At 33.0% G+C, this 22,940-nt stretch overlaps 1 protein-coding gene across 2 annotated transcripts; it reads right to left on the minus strand.

Annotated features, from left to right (window-relative positions):
* Positions 1-5,691: 5,691 nt before the first annotated feature.
* On the minus strand, positions 5,692-21,257 carry LOC124355211 (vacuolar fusion protein MON1 homolog A). Of its 2 annotated transcripts, none has more exons than XM_046806228.1 (8): positions 20,969-21,257; positions 15,929-16,110; positions 15,302-15,499; positions 14,171-14,414; positions 13,366-13,541; positions 10,260-10,380; positions 7,582-7,863; positions 5,692-5,925 (listed from the first exon to the last, which is right to left on the minus strand). In XM_046806228.1, the coding sequence occupies exons 1-8, from the start codon at positions 20,981-20,983 to the stop codon at positions 5,785-5,787; spliced, it is 1,359 nt and encodes a 452-aa protein (XP_046662184.1). In that variant the 5' UTR covers positions 20,984-21,257; the 3' UTR covers positions 5,692-5,784. The 2 variants fall into 2 exon arrangements, with proteins under 2 accessions (XP_046662184.1, XP_046662183.1); XM_046806227.1 differs by having other exon boundaries at positions 15,929-16,107; positions 20,966-21,257.
* Between the last annotated feature and the right edge of the window lie 1,683 nt (positions 21,258-22,940).

Genomic DNA, 22,940 nt, shown 5'->3' on the forward strand with positions numbered 1-22,940 from the left:
TGGGAACAATTTGATTTGTTACCACCTGCATCAACAAACTGAGTTCTGCCTTTCAGGTAAGATTTGAAAAAAATTAGGTGGACACCACAGATACCGTAGTACTCCAACTTACCCAAGAGAAAGCCCTGTTCAGATCACAAGCAGTAATCTGGGCAAGACTTCCGCCCCCAAAAGCAGAGAGAATTCCAGAGACCAAATGCTCTAGGGCATCTGTGGTAGACATTCCTTTGCAGAAACCAAACTGGCATCCTGACAAAAGTTGTTGGGATTCTAAAAAACTGTATATCTGAGTTTTTACAACTGCTTCAATGATCTTACCTAGAACAGGCACTAGAGAAATTGGACAGTAATTTTTAACCTGACACCCGTCCCCTTTTTTAAAAACTGGGACAACTCATGAGACTTTTTTAGAGCTGGGGAATACACCTTCTAGCAAGCAGGAGTTAATACAAATTACAAGTGGTAATAAGATTGCATTAACGACATACCTTATAATTTTAGCTGAAAGACCATACACATCTTTGCTTTTAGAAGCTTTCGTTTTCGACACAACACTAATCACATTTTATGAAGCCAGGGTTAGTTCATGGTGCTATCAGAAATTTACTGTAGGCTAAGTTTAATATTGCAAATTGTAGGTAGCCTACATTATGTTACACTGGGCATAAGGTTACATACTGTACTATCTACTATCTAAGGTTACATACTGTACCAAGCAACTGTATGAAGCCAGGGTTAGTTCATGGTGCTATCAGAAATTTACTATAGGCTAAGTTTAATATTGCAAATTGGAGTTAGTCTACATTATGTTGTACTAGGCATAAAGCCTTTACTTTACATAAAGCCCTTACTAGGCCATTAGCCTACATTATGACTAGACATAAACATACTATCCAAGACCAAGCTACTGTATGAAGCCAGGGTTAGTTTATGGGGTTATCAGAAATTTACTGTAGGCTAAGTTTAATATTGCAAATCGTAGGTACATTATGTTGCACTACACAAAGTTATATACTATCCGAGGCCAAGTAACTAAATGAAGCCTTAGTTAGTTCATATTACTATCTTATCAGAAATTTACTGTACAACAAAAATTTACAGTGAATACCTTTAAAATGAGTTGCGGCTTGACCTACCTTTACATTTGAAAATCTTTAAAAAATTACCCCGCCTCCCCAAAGTGCAAATTGGGTTATTTTTAGATGTTAACAATTATTTTCCTGAATTCTTTGGAGTCAAAATATGAAGGTTTTCATTAAAACGATGAAGGTAGGTTTAGGTTTTTGGTTTCAGCTGCTATTCATTATAAGTGCTATGAAGAGCGTTCTTTAAGTTTAGATGCCAGCAGATAGTGCATACTGCAAAAATCTTATCATTTATTTCTGATTGCTCAAACACCTGTTAGCAACTTGGGTTCATAAGTACACTTGTGTAATTTGTTTGGAAGATCAATTTCTTGGAGTTATCAAGAGAGCATTTTTGTACTACGTTAAGTCGGTTTGTCTCTAGTGAAATGTATTAAATGTCTCAAAATTCTCTTTGGTTCTGAAGTACCATATCATAATACTGTTTTTATGTTGTATTTGGAATTTCAAATGGGCTGTAATTTGCTTTAAGACGACAAACTTTCTTAAAAATATGAATTTCATTAACGAAGTCAGTAAAATTGTGATTGCTACATGATTAATTCATTGCTTAGTTTCTGAGTTCTGGTTTGTAACTGCTGAAGCTTTCTTTCCACATTGATAGTTTGGTCTTTGACAAATATTACACAAATATACAATTGATTCTTTTTAAAGCTGTAAACATGACTGCTATTTGTGTACTGTCCAAGTGTTCATGAAATATTTTGTTCTTTGATTAATATTTTATATCTGAAATTGAAATAGTTTAACAAAACTGAGCATAATATTAGTAAGTAAATCAACTAGTGAGAGATGTAGAGCATCAATAGGAACCAAATAGCAGTGGCGACTTCTCATACAACAGCTGAGGAGTGTGTACACGCACCGGGAAATAGCAGACCAGCATCGACTGGGGATATAGTGTTTAGTTCTGTACTCAAGTTGTCAAATTTAAAGAACTTTTCATACTTACCTGTATCCAAAAATTTAGATTTTTTCATGGGATATTGGCTAGAGGAGAATTCATCAGAAGTACATGAATTTAAGCACTTTTCTTAATATAGGTAGAATAGAGATAATCTTTGGGAAAGATTTAGTATATACAACCAAAACATAAATAGAAATAGAGTTAGAACTTGGTTGTTGGTGCCATTTATAAACTTTAAAGACTCTAAATTTTTGTCTTTACTGTTTTGAGTCAAGCCAAACTAGAAATTGATGAATATCTTTTGAATGTTCAACTATAAAGTTAAATTTTAAGGAATATTTTCAAAGCATATTTGATACGTCCATAATTAATATCATTTGTATTTAACGTTCTCCCTGTAAAAAACCGCTATTAACTACTTTCTATAAGGAATAAAAATAATATTAATCAGTGTAAAAACTTCTAGTGATAGTGCAAAGATTTTGGCGTGGTTACTTCCACTTATAAATAGAACATACATGCCAGTTTTCAGAAAAATCTCAAATGGTGGATGTCAGTGTGTGGTTAAACTAAAATCAAGAATCTTTCATAGTAATCCCACATAAAAATGTACCTTAGAAAATAAATATAAACCAATAAGTTTAACAATGGTCTACAAAAATACAGCTTATAAAATTATCTACGACAAATGAAGCCACAGAGCACAGATTACATGAAAATACAATCAGTTGAGAGTACAAGAATATATTTCTTTGATAGAATAAAAAGCCTTTTGTTTTAACCATTTAGACACAGATGGTTTAACATTTTTACAATTTTACAAGAAATGTCTCTTCTTACTAATGGTACCTTCTAAAAAAGCTTGATGCCCAAATACATTATAGATTTTTTACAGCCTATCAAACTTCTGATTGATCAAGTCTTAGTTTATAGTATAATAATTGTGGATTGAGCTCTCAAATTAAATAATTCTAGATTTTTAAAAATTAAAATTTGTAAAGCAAAAATAGAGGGAAGCGTAAGTACATTGTGTTCTATATATATATATATATATATATATATATATATATATATATATATTGTTTACAAGTATTATTATAACTAAGATTAAAAATTACACAAACAACCTCCTTCTGGCACAGAAAAACCTCTTTAGCACCACTAGCCGCACCCCAGAGAAGAATACTACACATAAGATGAGAGTGGAAGAGAAAAAAATAGGTCTTTAAAACTTGGGACTTATACAAATTTTAAGTTTTTTAAGTAAAAAGATAACTCTAGAAAACATCAAGAGCATCATCCTGATGCTCTTTATGTACATAAGGCATCAGTATGGGTCTCCTGGTGAGCTGAGAGTCAAGATGGAGACCTAGTAAGTTGACAGACTTATTCACAGAATAGGCACCTAGGCTGAAAATGATATCTTCTGACTTTTCCTTATTAACTCTTAGGCTATTAGTAGTAAACCAGAGGTGGGATCTCTCTTTCATATATTCCATCATCGGAAGATTATGTTCAGGATTTTTACTAGAACACATGAAGTTAGTGTCGTCAGCATAAAGGACATACTTGTTGGGTGAGAATTTTGAGGAGGTCATTAATTAAAACCACGAACAAGAAAGGGCCCTGGGGAACTCCCTTTGTCACCCTCTTAAGATCAGAACTCTGGTCACTTATTTTGACAAATTGATACCTATCAGACAAATAAGAACTATAGACAATTTAACATCTTCAAGCCCAATATGGGTTTAGTTTTTCAATAAGTTCTGAGTGAGGTTCAATGTCAAAAGCTTTGCTAGGATCCAACAACAAAGTACTTATCTCTTCTTTTGTTTGATTCTAACATTCTTTTGTTTGATACATGGAATGATCCCAAGATGAAACTCTGCTCTCTGCAGCTTCAACAAGGTTTCATAAGACAGCATCCTTTCAGAAAACAATATTTATGTTAAATATTATGAAATTCATTGCATTTATAATTTTTACGATTTATTAATTTTGCAACTTCTAAGGCCAATAAAGTGGAGCTCTGATATTGGAATTTAATGGCTTTTTATTCAGAACCTTCCTCAGAAATCTTCTTGCATTAGTTGCTTTGAGATCTCATGAGTTCTTGCTAATTTACAAGGTTAATAAAACCTAAAACTCTCTAAAATCGTTTCTATAAAAACACTCGCATTAGTTCCAAATTGGATGGTCACATTATAAATGAAAATGTTTGCAGGTTTTCATAAACTTTCATGACAGTATTGTAAAAAATATTTGCCTCAAAAGATTTCTTATAATTCCCATCTGAACTCTACAGAGTACATGATTAATGTTAGTAACGAGTTTTTGGGGCTTATAGATACAGATTTTGTACAAAAATATAATTTAAGCAATGTGGATAAAAACCATGTCTCTGCCTAACCTCCCAAAATACTATACTACAATGAAAAAACCAAAACAATGTCTATTAAGTATTGCATATAATTTGATTGATTTTAGCTCTATTTATCTTATATGTACCAAAACACAACACAATATTTTTATACAAACAAAAATAATTTGGAAATTTTATTACATGCAGAGTTTAAAAACCCCTTTTAGGCTAGATTGAGGATGTATGAATTGTAGACAGTCACTTGTTGCCAGGCCAAAGACAATTTTGTGTATTTTATTTATTCTGAATTGCATACAATTAAAATCTCCACACATATGCAGGCCTGTATTAGGCACATGCTATTCTGTGCTCTTGTAAGGGGGGCACAAAACATATATTTTTCATATTTATAGTAAAATATTTACAAAGCATTAAAATAATGATTATAATACATTATGTTATATTACTCATGAGTCATAAGGATGTCAATCCGGATGAGGATGGCACACCTTAATGCACATAGGTTTGCATATATCACCAGATACTGCTCTAGAGGAAATTCACTGCTCTTCTCCTTTCGTATGTAGTTACAGATACCCGAGTTTGAACATTAACTACAAACTAACTAGTTATGAAGTAACAGTAACGGGAGTTACATTAAAATTTAGCTTTTTTATTTCAATATCGACAAAAAACGGTACCGGTTTTTGTTCTTTTCAACCTAGCTGCAACTTAAACATTTGTAACTTGGTAACTTGTGATATGATTAAGAGCAAATTTTAATCAGACATAAAGAACCGTCTAGTTTTCGATGAAGTAATTGACAATTTGCCCATAGGCAATCTAGAAAAATACAACTACTTACCTAATTTAAAGGCAGTTCTTTTTAATTTAAAGAAAGGCTTTATAAATTAATAAAACTTGTTTTATAAAACTGAAATTATTGTTATCTACAATCTTATGGAAATAAATAGGTTTAATTTGAAACGCTGATTTTTCTTTACTAATTTACTTATGCAAACTTTGGAACTAACACTGGATTATTGAATAAATGTCATTATAATTAAGAGAAAACCAAGAAGTAAAAAAATGTTAAATCATAGCTTGGTCCCTGATGTATGAGGTGTATATTAATGTATGTGTCACTGTACGGGGCTGGCTGGTGGATTATGGGAAGGGGTGGGTAGGAATAAGGGAGAGGGTGAAAGACTGATGGCACAGGAGCACACAATTACTAAATACAAGCATGATTATAGGATAAAAAAGGTGAAAACAAATTCAATTAATACAAATTTTATAATTATACATAATTCATTATAAATACAATATTAAACTAAATTCTATTTACAAATAAAATAAAATACATCACATTAAAATGTAGGCATGGTAGGAATAAACAATCGGCTTTCCTTTTTATGTATCCATTGAAGTATTTTGTTAACTGCATTAATTGTGTTCCTCTTTGTCATTAAAGGCTCGAATGCAACATAAAGCTCGAATCCTGCTGTAATCTGAAACATTTATAAATAATATTTAGGTTTATTAATTACTGACAGACTTTTGGTGCACTTTTCAAGGGTCAAAAGAGAATTATCATGCTCAAGAAACATTTTGTTGTAATTTACTTCAACACTCACATTTTAAAAGATGGCACATTGTTGTTTTAAATTTTACTATGAAATAAAATGCTCTGACGTTACATAAAAGAAAACACCTTAAAGCATTGTATAGAATAAAATAGACGATCAAACTAATGTTTTTTAATAAAAAGAAAAGGCTGATTTTGTAGCCATACTTGAATAAGCTAATTTACCAAGGACTAAATATCTGTGCAGGGAACTGAACAAGTAAGGTGTATACAAGGTGGATAATTGTGATAAAAAGTGCATTTGTCCATGCAGGATTTGAAACTGCACTGTCTCTAATTCAGGTCCACAGTCCGAAGTCGTAAACTGTACAGCAACTGGCTCTCCCGAGTAATTGCACTAATTGATCAATAATGTAATGGCCACCTCTGATCTAGTGTCATCTGTCAAGAGCTATCTACAGTCACCATTATAGGTCTTTTAGGAATCAGTAATAGCATGACGTAATTATACCCTCTGATGCTATTTTACTATTACGTCTTGTACACACTTCAACTGTTGTGTACCAGTCACACTTATTTTATTTACATTTTGAAACATTTTCAAGGAGCACTGCATTAGTCCTACTTCGAAGTTATGTCACCAGTAACACGACTCCTATACAGTATATTGTAACACCCTATGTGACAAATACTGACACATCATCATCACTGTCGGTTTTGTTAACAAGTAGCAGACCTTCCAATTCTACCTATCAATCATTTATAAAACCCATGGCTCTGGTAAGCCAACAAAATATCCAATTGATATTATTATCCTTACTCTTCCCAGTGGAAGAAAAGATTTTTAAGTCCTAACTCCGCCTCCATAATAAAGACATTTCTCATTTCGTTTCATGTGTAATTGACACTAAAAATATAATGAGTGATCAACGTAATGATGATTTGATGTAAAAATAAACTTAGTTTATACTAAGGTAAACCAAGTTGTACACAGCAATTACATTCAGTACTACACACATACCATTTGCAATTATAATTTTCCATACCCCATTTAATTCATGGAAAACACATTAACTGTTTTTTGTCAATATTTACTCAATAGAAGCAAAAGAAATAGCTATTACACATAATGGCAAAAGAGGAAACTATCTATTGATACTACTCTTAATACACAGTTTCTCTGCTACTTGTAAGCAACATTCTTAAAATAATGCCTTAAAGAGACCACTTGTGTGACAGGTAACTTATTGGTAGACCTTTAACAGAAAATATAATGAGTTAATTTGACTAAAGGCATTTAGCGATTCTAAACTAACACATGGATATAGTAAATTTGAAATGAACAAAGAATAAATTCCTCTTCATTTCAAATGTAACTGCAAGAAACCAGATTTGAAAGTACATCCAACATAAATTTTCTGGAATCAATGTTTAATCACTGCCTGATATATTTTGGGAAAACTTATCGGACATGCTTGTTGGCTTTGTTAACTTCATCGATATTTTTGTGCTGTAAATAATTAACAACAGTAATTCAAGATGGTCAAGAAGATTTACACTGTTCCAAATATTAACTCACCCAGCCGAGCATGGTCTCCAGTGGGAGTTGTTGGTAAGCCAGCTTCAGAGCGCCATTATGGCGGTGGACACACCCGTGTAGCTGTTGGTACACGCGGCGCAGTCTCACTGCTTGCTCCTCTGTGTGGTATGGAGCCTCTACGGCAGGGCTCCACAGCTGCTGGCTCGTTCGACACTTGTACAGGCAGTGTCGTAGACCTGTCACACCCAATTCTGCCACTGTCGTCGGAGGCTCAGCCAGTGCTGCATTGATCGCCTCTAGACTGTTGTTACGGCGGAGTCGCTGCAAACACACAAGGCAGTGTTACCTCAATGTTTCATAACTTTTCCAAAAACATTATTCAATAACTGGCAACAAAATTACGTCTATTGGCAGGCCACTTTCCAGGTTTTGCAAGGATATTTTATAAAAAATATAAGAAATACTAAAAGTTATTTGATTATGCATTGTCATATATATATATATATATATATTTTGTCATTCAAATCTGTACTTTTTACTATGCATAATTTTATAAGTAAAATTCTTTTTGATTTAAAAAAATTTGAAATATTTATCATATTAAAATTAACATTTAATTTATCAATAACAAGTACACATTGTGAACACATATACCTAGTTTCGGTTGAGGGACTGAGATCTAACACTAGACCTAATCGGATTCACTACCGCTGTCATAGTCTACTGGTTCACTTTCTAACAACTCTCTTATGTTACTAGATTGATCTAAATAGTTCCTAATCATTTCAAATGCATATCATATTTTGGTAACATTCAACATATAAAATAAGTAAAACTTGCTACAATACAAACTTGACACTCCTAACCTAGGCCTACATAGATTAAGAAGCTTGGGTTATTTTGAAACAAAACACTAATTATTTATTTCAATACATCATTCACATGAAAGAGAAATACTTTTCAAAACAGGTTTATACCATTTGACTAAATAATAACTTTAAATAATATTACATACTTGAAACAAGAAACATACAAACTAGCCAAAACGTAAATAGCAAAGAAATTACATGAATGAAAATTAAATACAATATTCTTCTTCTCTCTGACTTGCATCAAAGATCGAAAAGTACCAAACTTCAAACTAATTGATACATTTATTTATCATTACTTTCCTCGAAAAGCATTATAGTTAGTTTATAAAGTAGCTTTTTCATGGCCATGTTTGACTGTTGCTACAGCGTCACCAGTACCTGGGTTAATCTCAGTCTAGTTTTTACTTGTGAAGCAAAAATAATTTAGAATACTAAAAAGGAATGTCACGAAGTGTACAGATCTTAGAAAGGGAATGCTCAATGTCAAAGATCAAGTCTAGCTTGTACCACTTGCTGTTACTGGTTGGGTCAATGAAGACTGTTCCTTATATGGGACACCAATGATAGTGATGACTCGCTCTTCTTCACAACCTACACTGACACATTTGTACTTAAAAACAAAAGTGAAAGTGACGTTGTAGCTGACATGTCTTGTGCGGTTCTCGATGGGGTTATGGGAGATATCATTCATGATAAAGTAATTACAGCTGGAACTACTGTTAATACAAGTAAAAATAATTTAACTCTGCCTCTTGGTCCTTCCAAACAATGCATTGAGTCTATCACTTGTATATAAAAAATCCACTATACACTGTAAACCTGACAGTTTTAATATGATGTTCTTGAATATTCAACCGTTAAAAAGGAAGGACCTGCCTAGCAAACACTGGTTATAAAAAGAAGAAATTAGTTGTGCTTATAGCAATGGGTTTATTTTGCTGCTGATTTTTCTAAATAAATAAATTTATTAAAAAAGTCTTCATGGCAACCCTTCGACGCACTGCGACGTACACCGTACGTCTAGTGTTTACTGCTGAACTCGGCCCGCGACGTACGCTGTACGCATCGCGCAGTCCGATCTTATAATGAATATATTTCGGATATTTTCGGTGTAATACATTCGAGTTATACATCGTTGGAAAGAAGATGAAATGAACTATCGGTGTATCGATACCTATGTATCGAAAGCCGTTCAACATGTAGTTTATAGTAGATGAAAAAAATCGATCAAGGTGGCGCTTGCTGTCAGCTCTTTCTAACTACACAATTGACTGTGAAACACAAGACACAAGACAACACCGTAAATCATATTTCAAGGAATTTCAATATTCAATATTTTTATAAATTATCTGTAAATAAAATACTCATTGGTGCAATACTCATAATAGTAAAAACTTTTAAGGTTTACAACCTTGTTGACAATAAAATAATTTTACTATTAATTGTTGGAGAGTTTATTTTAAAGTTTAAACTGATTTTTAAAAATGAAAAAATATGGATTTATAAAGTGTATTTCTTTGGTTAAATCTTATGTCAATCATTGTTGTGCTGTCTTGATCGTTCAACCCTGTAATTTTTTAATTTTTTTAGTCCTCAATAATGTTATGAACTTTCATAGCAAGCATTGGTTATGTTTCTCTGGAATCTGCACGACTAATGTCTTGTATGTATATAAAGTTTTCTAATGCCCTAACTTCAGATAAAAATAAACCACAATATTCTTCTTTTAAGGTAATTATGACACTTTGAAACTGTTATGTAGTTTCAGCATCCAATATAAACAGTATTCATTTCACCCAACATCTATCTCTTAAGTGTTAAAGAGTGATAGTAGGCCAATCGTACCTCCACAATACGCTGCTTGGCCTCCGACAGAGTGAAGAAGAGGTCATGGTCGACAGTGAGCAACAGAAGACATGCCTGACAATCCTCAGCCAGGTATGACACATGAGCATGGAGAAACCCACTGTGAAAAACATCATATTATGGAGCTATACACTGGAAAATGGTTATCTGCCTTAAAAACTACAATTTTACCTTCTTATCAATGCAAATGGTAATGATATTGTAGAATCTCTGAAAAGGAGAGAATTTTCGTCATTGGACTGGAGATTACTGTCAGACTTTAATACAGTAAGAATTTAATTTTTTTTTTTTTAAGGGGACCGATCTCCTTTTAAGCCTTATTCTGTCCATCCTCATGGGCCACTGGCCTGTGCGAGGATCTTATCAAACAGAATAAGGGGGAGAGTCGATACAGTACAAGGTTGATGGTACTGATAAAAAGTGCAACGGTCATAGATAGGATTTGAACCTGCGCTATCTCTAACTCAGACCCAAAGTCCAACGACTTAGACCGCTCGGCCATCGGCACTCCCAAGAATGAAGCAAAGCTAAATAATGGACCTTCCAAGATCTTTTATACAGATAGAAAACTGGAGAGGTTACAATGACACAACCATCTCTCAGTTATAACTAAAACCCAGGAACTTGTTGAAGTTCCTGGTAAGTGGATGAAGCTAAAAAGAAAGCCAACATTATCAAGTTTCAAATGACTAGAAAACCTTCCAGGCAACATAGAACTTGGTAAACCGAATTTAAAAGAAATCATTCATGCCAAAAACAAACTCTGATAATAATTTTAACCCTTTGCGCTCAAAAGGCCAGCAGCACTGGCTACACCAAGGTTGCAGACAGCTTGCGTTAGTTTTGCTGTAATTTGTCCTTGCAATTTGAATGGCCAGTAAAGATGGCTGCACTACTTTCATTGATAGCTCGGTGGCCATATTTGTTGTTTACCTCCCCAAATCGGAATTATTTTTCAATTTCCTCCGCGTTATTTCCATAACAACTTAAAATGTTTAAAGAAAAAATGAAAAATAATTTTAAATGTATTTTTAATGAATCTTTCTAATACAAAGATAAACAAAGTTTGGGAAATGTAACTCTTATATGTATATTGTTAACAAAGATATATAAATAAAATGTTATAAAGTAGGCCATACATACCTATGTGTAGTCAAGAATAGTTGGCACACGTCTTCTAGTACAATTTTCTAGGTTTCTATCACTTCAATGTATAGGCTCACTACGCGTAATTCGTCTTATTTGCACAGTCAATGTTTAGAGAAGAATTATAGACTAATTTAAAATTTACTGATATACTTAAAAATTACTTTAAAATAAAGCTGCTTGATAGGTTTCAGCACTCACCCACCATTCATTTATAAAACAAAGAGAATATTACAAAATAACTGCTATGTTTATGGCCAGTGGTGTTGGCCTTACGAGCTATGGACGTATTAATCTTGACCGGTACCGACAAATTATAAATACTGCCTTTGAGTGCATAGGGTTAATAGCTTTTAACTAGGTATGTTCTGTTGCTACAGTGACAGTCAGTCTTTTGGGTTTGGTAATATGAGATATCAATCTACTATCTGAGAGGAATCTGATTTCATCTTCAGATGTTGTTTGGATCACTGGACAGTTCAAGTTTTCAGCAAGTCTTGATATTTATTGTATGTCAATTACCATGTTGAAGTAAGTGGTGGAAGTGTCTGAATTCCTCCTCTCATACACCTCAATAATGGTTTTTTTCTGATGGAAATAAGTCTCCTGTATTTAAGGAAAGTGATGTTGTATCTAACAATTGCTATAGGTCTATTATTGGTTTGTCCGTTATGGAAAGATGATACTTGTACATCTCTTTGAAACAAATCACTTTTTTACTGAACAATATGTCTATATTTGGGGCAATATAGGGAGTTCTGGGCAAAAGATTTTACTACATATAATGTGTAATAGATACGATAAAATAGTCATAATCAACACTCCCTATAGTAGGTAGATCTCATAAAAAATCTATCTCTTAAAACCCTATTGCAATCATCCAACACAATTTCTGAGAAATATTTTGGCATCTTCTCCAATCATGACCCCCAGGATCTAAAACTACCAAAATCCTATAAATTGGTACATACATTTATTTAATGTATGTATAGTCTTATGCAAAATAACACAACAAATGCAGTGAAAATGTTTATAATATCCAAACTTCACTGGTACAAAGGCAGTACTTGCACATAACTTGGATGAGTTCATTAGTCAGTCTCAACTAATGAAAAGTTCAAAGATAGTGGCATTTCACATTAGAGCACAAAATTTAATGGAACTAATTCCCACCATAGACACAAAATGGTGTGTATATTACGTAATTAGAAACAACTTTTATACCTTCACTCTTTTTATGTCTTAAGGTTTCATTAAGGTGGGTATTCAAAATTTTCAAAAGTGTTTTAAAACTCTCAGGTCATCTACGTTAATGTTTATTCTTACCTTTTTTTTTGTCATGTCTTAAAATTTTCAGAGTAGTCTCAACCAATGAAACGTTTCAAAAAGACTATCATTTGCATTCAAGCAAAATTATTATGTCAGGTGTTTCACAACATAAATCAAAATTGACACTTTTACAAAAATTATCACACAATATCAAGGAAAATTTATTTTTACTTATATTTCGGCAACTTATAAGGTTTCAAGGTGGCAGCAGTTTAAAGACATAGAAGTATACAATCGAAACGTTGTAAATAAATATCTTTATAAACATAATTTTGTATTAATTGCAACTAAATCAACTCCACCTTTTTACAAAGAAATTTATATGCTTATAACAATTTTTGTCTTGTAAGGTTTCAAAGTTATAGAGTGTTATACGATTATATTAACATACCAACATGAAGAGTTATTGTCCCATCAGTGTTTTGCAAATTGAACAACTAAACTAACAATGCATTTTCAGTTTTATATTTCCAGGTGACTGCTTCATGTGAAATCTACCTGTCTTCTGAGCCGGAAGGAATATTAACCCTCTTTTAGTAAAAGTAAGGTTAATCCAGCAGATAGAAATATGCCCTTGTAAAGTGTCGAAGTCAGTAAAGGATGTCCTCACCTAGAGTCAAAGTTAGGTAGACATATCGGAGTCCAACTCTCAGCAGCTTTGAAGGACTCTGAAGCTGACACCAAGTTGAATATCAGATGGAGATCAGAGGCTTGCAGGTTGTACTTCTTCATGCGTACCATGGTAATTAACTGGTTATCTGCTATTAAGATGGCATAAACTAGATTCTGCAACAAACATAGTGAATAAAAGCTACAGCTGTCTCATGTGGTAATAAATCCAAGTTTGATAGAACAATAACTATAAAGAGTTACTGTCGAGGATGTTTAACTTAACAAGTGGCAATTGTAAGAATTGTTCTGATTGTAGAATAAATGTTTGAGACTCGTGTTCTGATATTTAAAACTACAGCACTAAATCAAAATTATAGTATCAATATATTCCAGTTCTAAGCTTTATTTTTTGTTAAAAAAAAGCATTATTAAGTACCATTCGAAATTCCGTTACTGCAGCGACACAATTTATCCCATGCATACACATTATATACCTACAACTGTTGACAAGCCAAAGACACCATTACAGAAACAACTGATTGTGTTTATAACTGTTTATTGTGAAGTACACAATGTAGACAATTGATGGCACTGAGGAGATACATACCTTTATCTTGGCGCAAGCAGAGACAATAGTCTGTCCGATGACCTCTCGAAAGGTGTAGGTTAGTGATAGACATTTGATGGCACTGAGGAAATACATACCTTTATCTTGGCGCAGGCAGAGACAATAGTCTGTCCGATGGCCTCTCGAAAGGTGGAGGACAGTGGTAGACATTTGATGGCACTCAGGAGATACATACCTTGATCTTGGCGCAGGCAGAGACAATAGTCTGTCCGATGGCCTCTCGAAAAGTGGAGGACAGTGGTAGACATTTGATGGCACTCAGGAGATACATGGGTTCCGTCTCTGTGAAGTTCAGGATGTGATCAATCAGGCGTTCAGAGCCTGTCAGCAGACGCCGTAAGTCAAAGTTGCGCCTCTCTTCAAATATCTTAGTCAGCTGCTTCAGTGTGAGGATGCTCACAATCTGATTATAAACGTACCTGTATCAGAAAACAGCTATGAGTAGTATCATTATACAGTTATGGTTAGTTTTATACTTGATGGAATAAGATATAATCACTTTTATAACTAACAATACTTGAGACAATCACAAAAACTTGAATAGTTTAAGATTTCAAATAACAGTTTTTAAATATCTAATTCCATTATTAATTTCTTCCTTCCTTAGTATGACACAAAGAGGTATATTGTGTTTGTCCTTGTCCCCTCAATACAAGATTTTTATATTAGTATTTTATCTCTAAAGTGTGCAATAACATGATTAGAAGTTAATAAATATTATTCAAGGTTTTCAGTTTTTATTTCCAAACACTATTAATATTTTACAACCAAAATATTTTAATTATTTACTTTTATAACCACTGTTTATTATCAGGAAGGACAAGGCTTGCATGAGAAGGACTAATCACCATTTATCGCAGATACACACAATTCATAATTAACTGTGTTGTAAACATATATAAAATGGTATGAAGGCTTTGTCTTAGTATCAATTTTACTTTCTTTTTTTCTCTACTTTCTAAAGATTTTTTACTATAGCATCAGTTGTTAATCCTTAATCTGCTTTAATCCTCTAAGTGCTTAATTCATTGTTACACATTTTTATAACATTTCAATGTATTTTGGAAAGTAGGCATTTTTAAATAACTATAATATGTAAACAAGGAATTTAGAAAAAAATACAAAGATACAAAAAAATAACAAAAGATTTTACAAACAAAATCTTGTTTTTATTAAACTATAGTGTTTACGAGTTAAAAACCATTTAAACTACAACACCAAATCATAAAACCCCATGGTAAAACTGCAGTTCAAAGGATTACACACAAAACAAATCAAAATGTTTATAGACTAAACAAAATCTAACCTGAGTTGAAGAGATAGTTGGTCAACAGACTCATAAATTTGGGAGACAGCAACCAATATGATTGGACCCTTGATCAGGAAAACTATTACACAGTCACCAGCATGTATAGATTGGATCACATCGTCACTGTCTTGGACAAAGGAAACTAGGGCTTGCATCACACCGAACAGGGTCACTAGGCGATCTTCGCTGCCATACCTGAAAACATGCACAAGCTTCAAAGTTAGAAATCAAGACTACACAACAGTTCATTGCTTGGATGAGTTTGTAATAAGTCTTAAATAATAACCATTTCAATCTGGTGGATATTTAAACTCAAGCAATAATTGTCATTCGACTAATTCCCAACATACACACGTTTGCTTTAAGAACGAATAAGTTTATATGGTCACATTGTTAGTAAATTTATAGTGTAACATTAAGTAAATATAACTTGATAACATTTGGATCAAATTTTTACCCTTTAATTATTCTGTGGGCATTTTGAATACCTAGTTTTTAGATGTAGATACTTAATAATAAATAACTTTAATATATACAAAATTGTATAAAATTAGAGTTTAAACATGATTTTGTATTTTTTTCTACACTAAGTATGTTTTTTACCGCTTGTAATGAAAGCCTTACCTTGAATATACCGGTTTTCCAGCACTACTGAGAATAAAGATGTGTTTATCTTTCTCTTTCCATTCTGTATTATTCATGAAATCTTCATCTATTTGTAAACTTTCAAGGTCATTTTCATCAATGACATTTGAAACATTCACAACAGCTTTGTCATTTATTTTTCCATTCCCAAGTGATTCCTGAAAAGTAATTAACCTATTATTACTAATACTCTTTCATGTTTGATAAGAATGGGCATCAACATAGGAACTGAGTATGGGATGAGACGAGTAGAGATGCCAAATACGAGGTATGGCTATTAAATAACGGGACTGACGCTGCAGTGGCACGAGTGCGCATGCGCCAACCAACAATGACCAACAGCTGTGTAGTTTGAGACTTCCACTTCAGAATGCAGTTAGTCTCGTTTCTGTAAACAACATCGTTGTGTCATAACCTTCATTTATGTAAGTGTTGTTATTTTGTTTTGCCGGGAAAATGATTAGCGTAATAATAGAGCAACAAATTGTTTTAAATTTCACGTTAAACTTGGAAAAACCGCTACAGAAACCTATAATTTACTAAAAGAAGTGTATGTCAGTGAATGTTTATCGCGGACTCGTGTGTTTGAATGGCGTTTTCAAGATGGTCGACAAGATGTGGAAGATGATTCGCGGCCAGGTCGTCCTTCAACATCAAAAACGGAAGACAATGTTGAAAAAGTTGCTAATTTGATTCGGTCTGACCGACGATTAAGCATTCGTGCAGTTGCTGAATCTGTAGGCATTGATAAAGAAATGTGTACAGCAAATTTTACATGACAATTTGAACATGCAAAAAGTGTGTGCAAAAATGATACCAATTCTTACGATTGATCAACAAGCAGCTCGTAAAAATGTTTGTACTGACACTTTGAATGCCATTGAAAATTACCCAAATTTATTGGAAAGAATAATAACATGTGATGAATCGTGGTTTTTTACTTATGATCCGGAAACGAAGCGCCAATCCATGCATTGGAAGACCTCAACTTCAAGAACAAAAAAGCAAAAATGAGCAAGTCAAAATTTAAAGCAATGATGATTGTTTTTTTCGACATTCGTGGGATTGTGTACCTTCACTGGGTTCCTGAAGGTCAAACAATTAATCAACATTATTATCTTGAGGTACTTAATAAACTACGTGAAAGAGTAAGAAAAAAACGACCCGAAATGTGGAAGGACAAATCATGGATTTTGCACCAAGACAATGCGCCAGCTCATTCCGCGTTATCTGTCAAGCGGTTCCTGACCAAGTACAGCATCCCAGTGTTAGAACATCCACCTTACTCGCCAGACCTAGCACCATGCGACTTTTATCTTTTCCCTAAGGTGAAATCTGCATTGAAAGGTACGAGATTTGAATCCGTAGAAGCTGTTCAAGAAAAAGCGGCAAGACTCCTGAAAGAGTTGACAGAAGATGACTTTCAGCATTGTTTCCAACAATGGAAAATCGCATGGAGCGTTAAAGGGATTGAGAAGGGGTGTATATTGAAGGTGATAATAAGTAATTATGTTTAAAATGAAAATAAATTTTTTTACAATATCAGTCCCGTTATTTAATAGCCATACCTCATACACTGAACCACATGTGTTTTCCATGCTGACTCAAAGTTAGGCGTACGAATTCACTTTGTTTCAGTCATCGTTACAATGTATATAGAAATAGTATGAGGTTGCAAATTGCTTAAACAGCTTTTGAATAATCTCTCTAGTATCTGTCAAGGATATTTCATTAATTTTGTTTCTTAAAAATGTAAGGAAAACATTTTCAAATTTATAGAAAGTTAGACTCAATAAGGGTAAACATAGGAACATTTACTAATATGTAGTTGTAAAAGGCAAAGATCTCTTAATTTGTGTGACCCAGCAAGAGTGAGATATTTTTAATTTGGCTTGAATTGTTGCTCATTTTTAAAAACAAATCTTGTACTTTTTTGTAACTATTTTTAATTTTTAAAATTAACAAATTTACATTACTAAAAACTAGACAAAATTGCATTAAAGTATCAACAAATTTAAACAATATCAAGACACGCTTTGGCTAAACAGTTTGTAGTGCTGACTTTTATATCCTTTATTTAAAGTTCATTACAGAAGATGAATAATTTGAATGGATAACAGAGTTTCCGATATTTGCCATCGTTATATGTTACACAAATAGAACACATTTCTGAATCTATTCTCTTCTTCAGGAGTCAATAAAATCTTAAGGCATAAGGTTAAGCGTATTCTATAATCACAATTTATAATAAAACAATTGAAAATAAGGATAGTATTAAATTTTTGGGTTTAGAAATAGACAAAACTCTTAATTGGGCCAATCATGTAGAAAAATTACTTTCCATAATTTTATCAGGTTTATATGCATTACACTAAGAAACCTGTGCGAAAAAGAGGACATTAAAGGTTATTTATTTTTCATATATTCACTCAATAACTAACATGCCTCAACAATTCATTCTTTCCCTGGCTAAAGTCCAAAAAACAAGTGTAACGCAAACCTTTAATAACGATTATTTTGGAAAGTTGCAAATCCTTAATAAGGATTTCCCTCTTATACCGAAAGTACATAGTAAGTAGGTAGGACTCTCCCCTAGGTCGTAATTTAGGCTTTTCAGTCCTACTTATGTCTGTATTTTCTTCATCAGGACAAGGTAAACTCAACTATGTCAACACGATTTTGACCAAAGTAGATTTCCAAGAACTAGATAATCAAACGTATATAAAATTTGATCGAGTCAATATGGCAAGCTAAACTGTGACATAGTAGGTAAGTGAATTTAAATGGTCTTAAGTAGGCACTATTTAACCGAAGTAGGCATCTCGGTCCTACGTAAGTATACATAATTATATATTTCTTCTTCGTCAGAACAACAAGGCAAACTCTACTATAGTACTGGAAATATCTTGGACCTGAAATATATGACAAGGACTGGAAATATACACTTTTTGACCGAAGTAAGTTTCCGAGACCTGTGTGATCTGAGATTTGTGTTTTCTTGATCGGGTTGACAAGGCAGATTCAGCTGTGACGTTATGTATATAATTAATTAGAACCAGAAATGCTCCTACACGTGCCAAACATGATATAATAATTAAGTTAAACTCTGATACTATTTACCAGGAACTTAAATAATATCTACCTGATGTATGCCTACTTACATTTTTAAATTTTTATAGGACTCCCATTATATTACATTATAATTGCTTTTACTAAGTAATATAAGGACTTTGGTTCTAAGATTGCGTGCGAAGCCGCGGGTAACAGCTAGTGTTGTATAATAAGACCAAAATAATTTTCTATGTCCATACAAAAAAGATCATACACAGGCAGATTTTCTAAATTTACAACATTAAAAACTTTTTTTATGATTAGGCCTAAACTTTTTGTCACATCCAAACTAATCTCCCAGTTTAAAAACAAGACAACGAACACACTCATTCTTAAAAACACAATGTTCAATTAAAAAGCAATTAGGGTAGAGTATTTAGCGGTCCCGGTTTTTATATCGCTTATTACAATCATCGATACTTTATATATTGAATAATAGAACTATCAATCGATATCAACATATCTAAAACACTAAATTAAAGTCACATGTTTCAAAGTAATACCAATAGTTTAAACAATCACATAATATAATAAATAATAAAGGAATCATAACCATTAATCAAACTATAACATTAAGGTGGGTAATAGGAAAAATAAAATTTTAATAATAGAGAAAACGTAACAACAAAACCATCTAGAAACCGAAAAAGACACAGTAAATTATCTTTTAGTGTTATTTTATATAGTGTTCTAAAAGTTAACTATCTTCATTTATTTAAAAGAAGTTAAGTATTGAACAAATTGTGTTTAGAATATGAAAATGTGTGTAAAGTTGGTGCAGATGATTTAGTTCTTATTCAAATTATTATTATTAGTTGATTATATCAATGGGTATATTAATTAAATACAGTTTGATAATTTCAATATAAATAACCAGGTCCACTTATGGCACTCTACTGAGGGACATTAGTAAGGTTAAAATTATGACTGGTGTAAACTCTACTGATACCATTGACCGATATAAACAACTATGCCGAACTAAGGCAGAAGTTTTGTAAAATTTTTACACTATTGCTATGCTTGATGTTAATTTATTTGTTAACACGTTCCCTGCGGGTTACCACAGAGCCTTTGTTCTGAAATGAGGTAACCAGTCAGTGTCTGTGCGGCCAGCACTCAAGCTATCACAACGCTGTATTTCTCGCTCCTAGGGAGGTACTTTTCCCGCATTTTTATGTGTTTCGTTTTCATATTAGACATTTTCATTATTTTTAATGATTTTTTAAGTTTTTATAGTGGTAAGTGATTGTGCAACACAATGGATCTTCCCCCGGGACCAAGTGGTATATAACAACCAAGTTCTTGTTTCCCAAATTTCTCACATATTTTCCTCACATTCATCGCCATTTTCAAAGGCTCAAAATATTAGTTAGCCTACTTCTTCTTGTTTATTGTTTACATTAAAATTACTAAAACTAATAAGTTGAAATCATATGATAAGTTAAATAAATTGTAATATCGAATTATCCTTTGGATAAAAACAATCAAACCATTCAATAAAAGCAATCAAATAACGAGTGTAGGCCACTTATTAACATTTGCCCGTAATAGCAGCCTAGCATTTTTACCTTGAATAGAAACAGGATTTTTCCGGACATTTGTCATCGTTCAATGAAACAAAAAATCAGTAACACAGTTCAGATTGCAGATCTTGAAACGTAGTGTTACTGATTTTTTGTTTCGTGAACGATGGCAAATGTCCGGAAAAATCCTGTTTCCTTCACAATCCTTCCATCGTCAAAAATAAACTTCAAACAAAGTACCTTGAATAAATAAACTGTCATGTACAGAGCTAATGCAAATTTCAAAAATTTTAAATACTTTTTATAACCTAGTAGACCTACACCAAAGATTTTTTTTTTAACTATGTAAAGAGCTCTAAGTAATAATTCCATAACAACTTACTTTTTCACTGTCTTCCATGTTTTCTCACTACAAAGAAATCTAAATCTTATCTATTTACAAAATTTAGTCTAATTTTATTTTTTTAATTTGCTTGCAGTTGAAGCTGTCACACTGACATTACTGATACTGACATAATAATATGTAAATAAATAATTACAGGTTTGGAGACAATTACTAGCTATATGTTATAAACAAAGGTTAGCACTGATAAATGGACTACAATAAAAATAAAATATAACTTCAAATTCCATTACATTTATCTACAAAAGTGCACTGCACTGCATGATATTCCACACTCTTTCTTTCTTTCTTTCTTAGCTACCAAAATGTAGCTGGTTCTGCTACCATATGGGCATGGAACCACAATAGTCTTTATTATTTATTTCACTTTCCACTGTTTTTATCGCACTTTGAATGTTTTGAATAACCCTTACTATTTATTTCACTTTTCACTGTATGTATTGCATTTAACTGATTTGTGGTGAGGGTGTTAATTTTTTTTTTTTTTTTTTTTTATTTCACTTTCACACTGTTTCTTTTCATGGGAAGGGGAAGTTAATTTACAATTCCACATAAATGTTAGTATTTGCCTATAACCTACTTTGTTATCAATCAATTGTTCCTGTAGTGTTCAGTTATTTTTACACACAGAGGGGACAAGCTATAGGAAAGGCTTTTAGGTTACAGGATCAATGGAAATGGTTGGGGCCCACTGATCAGACTTTCTTCACGCCTGAGGTCCTCCAGGCGACTTTCTACTTTCCGAAAAGGATTCAGACCCTGGAGATAAATACAAATTGTTAGAACCTGGAGTAGGTAACAAATATGACTCCAAGATAGTGTGGAAGAGTTCTATACTTGAATGTTAGTAACACCCAATTGCCTTTATCAAATTGACCTATTTATACTATTTAGGTACCTTACTATTTCTAACAATACGCCTAAGTCAAAAACTTACCAACAGCTCTTTGAGATAGAATGGTGGCCTTACTTTCTTTTCCTTTAAATGTTTGTATTAATGGTTCTCTGAAGCTATCATATGTTGGGCATTCAAAGATTAGGTGCTGAAGACTTTCTTTCACATTCAATGTACACTTGAGACATTTTTCAGTAAAGTAGCAGTTTATTCTGAATAAAGTTTCATTTACCTGTGCATGACCCAGTCTTAGCCTAATTATTGTGACTAGTTTTACTTCTTCCTATCTTAGCAATCTTAAACCATGGACCATAGGAAGGTCCCGCTGCACATCCCTATACCATCTTGCTTTATTGCTTTGTTCTACTTCAGCTTTGTATAAGGATGTCATTTCACATTTTAAATGGCTGACAAAGTCACCCATCGGAAGGACCAGATCTTTGATTACTTTTTCCTGTCTGAATTGCCTCTTTCGCCAGCTTATCTACTATTTCATTTGGTGTAATACCCACATGACCAGGAACCCACTGAAGTGTTATATTTTCTTTTCTGAAGAAAGGACCTCCTCCACGATTTGGGATGTAATGTTATCAATATAATCAAGTTTACAGGCTGTTTTGACTGCATGGATGCTGCTTTTGAGTCAGAACAAATTAGACTTTGTTACCTGGTTGAAGATTCGCTATCTCGATTGCTTTCTTTATGGCGTAAAGTTCGGCTGTGTAGCTGGAAGCTATTTTGGGTAAACAGAATTTATAACTAAGATGATTAGGCCTACCTTGTAATAATACAGCTGCTCCAGAACCCTCTGCGTTTCTCGATCCATCTGTGTAAATTTTTATGTAGTCTGAAAATTCCTCATTTATTTGTTCTATAAATAATTTTTTGAGTGTTTCAGGAGGAATTTCGGATTTTGGATTTTCCATCCGATTAATATCTACCCTGCAACATAAGTTTAAATCCAGCATAGTAATTGGCTTCTCCAGACTGTCAATTAGTCCTAGTTTCTTTGACACAGGTTTGGATTACTATCCTTTCTACAGTACTTACTGATTTTAT

This window comes from Homalodisca vitripennis, chromosome 2 (assembly GCF_021130785.1).
Source record: "Homalodisca vitripennis isolate AUS2020 chromosome 2, UT_GWSS_2.1, whole genome shotgun sequence".
NCBI lineage: Eukaryota > Metazoa > Arthropoda > Insecta > Hemiptera > Cicadellidae > Homalodisca > Homalodisca vitripennis.

Coding starts and splice junctions, on each gene's coding strand:
- LOC124355211 (XM_046806228.1), bottom strand. Junction 14,415..15,301: donor CAACTATCTCTTCAACTCAG/GTTAGATTTTGT, acceptor TTTCTGATACAG/GTACGTTTATAATCAGATTG. Junction 10,381..13,365: donor CTACCTAACTTTGACTCTAG/GTGAGGACATCC, acceptor TGTTTTTCACAG/TGGGTTTCTCCATGCTCATG.